The sequence below is a fragment of the Euprymna scolopes genome, chromosome 35, assembly GCF_053919585.1.
Source record: "Euprymna scolopes isolate OS-2025 chromosome 35, ASM5391958v1, whole genome shotgun sequence".
In the NCBI taxonomy this organism is placed as follows: Eukaryota; Metazoa; Mollusca; class Cephalopoda; order Sepiida; family Sepiolidae; genus Euprymna; species Euprymna scolopes.
Window position 1 is genome coordinate 76,108,017 of NC_136516.1, and position 4,478 is coordinate 76,112,494.

The 4,478-nt window shown below is 36.9% G+C and overlaps 1 protein-coding gene across 1 annotated transcript; it reads left to right on the forward strand.

Moving 5' to 3' along the window:
- The first annotated feature begins 1,006 nt into the window (after positions 1-1,006).
- On the forward strand, positions 1,007-1,501 carry LOC145259661 (uncharacterized). The gene has a single exon (XM_080117318.1). The coding sequence runs from the start codon at positions 1,007-1,009 to the stop codon at positions 1,499-1,501; it is 495 nt and encodes a 164-aa protein (XP_079973444.1).
- Positions 1,502-4,478: the final 2,977 nt, after the last annotated feature.

The window sequence follows — 4,478 nt, forward strand, 5'->3', positions numbered from 1 at the left end:
CCAGGTGGTGCAGGGTCGTCAAACAGCAGCTGGTTATGTAAGCATGCTACAAAAATCATCTTTGATGATAGAGGGTCATCGTTTGTGTGGGGATGGAGTGTTATTCCAACAGGATAATGCTGCAATCCACACTGCAAGACGGACCTTGAGCTTTCTACAAGAAAATGGAGTCCATCTCTTGGGACATCCTGCATGCTCACTGGACTTGAACCCAATTGAAAATGTTTGGGGATGGATGACAAGAAAAATTTATCGAAATCGCGAACAATATTCAACAAAAAATGAACTTCATGAAGCCATCTTCAGAAACTGGAGCAGGGTATCCCGCACCTTAATGGGAACCCTTATTTCTAGCATGCCCCAAAGAATTTTTGAAGTCATCAAAAGCAGTGGAGGTAGAACTCATTATTAAGTTTGATTGTTGAATGTTTTCATACACTTTTCATACACTTTTTGTACAATTTAATAGAATTTTTGTCTCTGGTCTTATAATTTTGATCATATGTAAAAAGCCTAATTTAATAAAAATGTAAATTTTAAAAATAAATCTTTGGAATGTAGCTTTTTGTTTCCATAACCTTTGAGATTGTAGTATTGGTAACCTTATGTCAGAAGAATTTAAAATCTATCCTTAAAAAAAAGTCACTCACTTTCCAGTTACAAGCCAGGACACGCATCACCGACAGCAGGATGACCGGCCTACCCTAACCCTCTCCATCATCCAAAAGATAAGTTACATTTTACGAACATTCATTCCTTGACGTATTATTGCTGAGGTTAAGAGAACCCATTTTTTTTGCTCAGATAATTTACGTGACTAAAATAAGAATTGGAGAACAATTATACAAACACCAACCTTCAAAAAAAAAAAGACGTTTAATTACATTAACAGGACGGACGGCAATCTGCTAAGATATTAAACATTTCTGTCAACCACTGAACACGTAACCCACAAATTTCGCAATGGAGGATACTGTCAGCGGTCTCTGTAAAGATACCGGGATGTATGCATGCTGCTATGGACGAATGGTTCGCCATATGCGAGGCTCAATTCGAACTGAGGAACATATCCAACGAGACCACAAGATTCTATCATGTCCTCTCAAATCTTCCCCCCGACTTGATTTCAAACCTACCCACCACCATCATTGTTTCTAAAAGTTATACGCAACTGAGAGAGGCCGTGATAAATATGCACGAACAATCAAAGCCTGAGTTGTTCAACAGACTTATTGGCGCTACAGTTATGTCAGGAAAACCGTCCACATATTTACAGGAACTGATGGTGACAGCTAGTAAAGTAGGTGTGGGAGAGGAACTCATGCGCCATAAATTCATTCAGACACTGCCCACCGAAATAACCCCAGTTATAGCAGCGGTAAAAAACGCCTCGGTATATGAATTGGGTACATTAGCGGATGAAATAGTTCCTTTTCTGAGACCAAAGTATGTGCACAATGTTACCACACCACCACCCAGAGCCAACGGAAATTTATTTTGAAGGTTGGTGTTTGTATAATTGTTCGCCAATTCTTTTAGTCACGTAAATTATTTGAGAAAAAAAATGGGTTCTCTTAACTTCAGCAATAATACGTCTGTCCTTTTATTATTATTATTTATTTATTTTTGGAATGTGCGATTTCATTGTGGTCGCCGGGTTCACCATTAAGTAGCGGTCTAGGGTATAGAAGGAAATGCGTGTTCCTCTCGCATTTGGGCGTCACCATTTATAGCCTGTGTTTTTATATAAAGACAGACGCATATTGGAGGTTGAGAACCGATTTTATTTACTACTGACAACTTGTATTAGGAGAGGCAAAGTGTTCATAGGATGGAATGTGATTTAACAAAGGAGATGAATGTTCGTAAAATGTTTGTAGGTATGTATGAATTGACAAGGAATGAATGTTCGTAAAATGTAACTTATCTTTTGGACGATGGAGAGGGTTAGGGTAGGCCGGTCATCTTGCTGTCGGTGATGCGTGTCCTGGGTTGTAACTGGAAAGCAAGTGACTTCTTTCATCAGTGCTAGCAGCCCGGCGTCTTCGTCTTCTTTCTCCTCCTCTCTTCTTTGGTTTGTGTGAATTAGGCATTGTTTAGAATTGAAGGCGTTTGGCCCATAACATGAGAGTGTAGTCGGCTTCAGTTCACTGGTGCCTTATTTCTTTTTCTTCTTCATCTCTTTAGGTCGGGTGGGAGAATCCGTCCGTGCATTCACTGACGCAGCAGGGCGAATCTCCCTTCCAATCTCCTCTTGTTCCCTCAAATCCCTCGTTTTTATAGTCGCAAACTGGCTCCCAGCGACTGTGATATTTGAGGTGTTTATTTTAGGTGCGGAACTCTGCCATTGGTCGATAATTATTTTGTGGTTATCTTATTTTTTTCTTCCCAAGTGGAAATGATGCGTGGAGCCATGTGCAAAAGACGATTTTTCATTTTGTCTCTCATGGTGGATGCATTAACGTCCGGTTCGCTGCTAATTCTCATCATGTTCCCACAAATACACGAAACAAGCTACACATCTACAGCGCCAATGCCAGATCATTGAATGCTGCACTGGGAGGAACATCATGTACAATCTTTTGAGTTTGGAAAAGAATTCAACAGCTACAAGATCAAACATTAAAATACCATTAAATACCATTAAAACACCATTTAAAAACCATTAAAGTACCATTTAAAATCCTTAGGTAGACAGTACGTGGGAGCGCTTGATACAGGTGGTGAAAGTATGTTTATACAAAGGCATTTGTCGAGCCCAAATTAAATACTTTGAGCTCCTGACATCTCTTACTGACATACAAAACGCTGTAAACTGAAGGTCTCTCACTTACAGATGTTCATCGGATAGTGACCGCCAAATAATAACTCCCAATTGTTTTTTTGCGCCCTAATGTCAACAATGGAAATGTTGTAAAATCTAAGGACCCAGACGTAATAGAAACTGACCCCCTCACTCCCCAAGAAGGATTCACTTAGTGAAGGCTTTAGAAGAGTGTGAAAGAATCTTATAAAAATTTTGAGAAATACAGTACAAAGAGTACTTACTCGGCTTCAGAGAAAGCTGCAAAAACCTACACGAAATAAATTTCTCTAATAAAATCAAATTAAATGATGTGATCCTTATGAAGAAGCCTGCAAAGCTTAGACGTTATTAGCCGCTTGGAAGCGTAATAGAACTCTTCCCGGGAGATGACAATAAGATTCGGTCAGTTCGGGTAAAGAGAGATGGACTGATACAAACCGATTCCATAAAACATGTGTATCCATTGGAATTATCCCTTACACACGACTACCACCCTGCTTTGTCTGAAAGAGAGAAAATAAATATCTCCAGCTCAAATAGAAGAGCCGGTCACAGATGATGGTTCTGTTGCGACCATTAAACGCAATCAGACATCATTGCGACCAAAAAGAACAGCTAGTAAAAAAAAAAAACAAAAAAAAATTACCCTCGCAACTCTTACATATACTATTAAGTATAATAACCATGGAAAGTGTAATTTAAAAATTTTTTTCGGCGCTTCTACACTATTGGGACGAAATTCCAGAAATTGTAATACTGAATTTCACATGAAACAATGGTATCTACGTATTCCTTGTATTTTTAAGATGATTATATCCAAACATTACGAAAATCGATAAGGTAGAAAATTATTTGTTAAAGAAAATAAAAAAATAGAACTTGATTAAAACCATCATAAAACACAGGAGAGTTCAAAAGGGGAGGTAATTTTCAGTTTCGATTTAAACAAGATGGCGGCAATTTTTCACCTGCTACCATGATTATAGTTGTTTTTTTTTTTTTTTTAAATAAATCGGTAATATTTAGGTAATTCAGACTGCATAATTTGGTAACTACCATTGTAACTTATTAGAATGGACAAAAAAATCAGTTGAAACCATTGTTTTTTATTTGAAAACTTCATTTATTGACTACAAAATCTCGTCCCAATAGTGTAGAAGCGTCAAAATATCTATTTTAAACAGAAAAAAAAAAGCAACTGCAATTGAAAATTGAAAATCGGTTTGCAAATATTAACATTTCATTTCCAAACCTTCCTTAATAATGCATACCAAAATGTATGCCTTCTCTTTGGATATTACTGTTAAGCTGTCCACAACTTACATTCACTTATTAACTGAACATTTCAATCATGCTTGATTGTATATTATTATACATACATGTTTTATTATATACCCATTATGAACATATCAAAATGTCAATCCTTTTCAAACATTGGTGTTAAGATGTTCTCAAATCACACTCACCAATCTGGTGTTGAAAGTTTCCAAAAATGTTTGCTAATTTTAAATTTCTGTTTTTATTTTCTAGTTGTTTATTCTACATATTTTTTTTTTTTTTTTTTTTTTTTTTTACACAGTGATCACCACTTATCAAGGCCCGGAAGCCACTCAAGGATAAGGGTTATTGCAAGTACATTACGTTAGTGAGGAGATTTGCTGAAGTGTTTACT

Coding starts and splice junctions, on each gene's coding strand:
- LOC145259661 (XM_080117318.1), top strand. CDS start 1,007: ATGCATGCTGCTATGGACGAATGGTTCGCCATATGCGAGGCTCAATTC.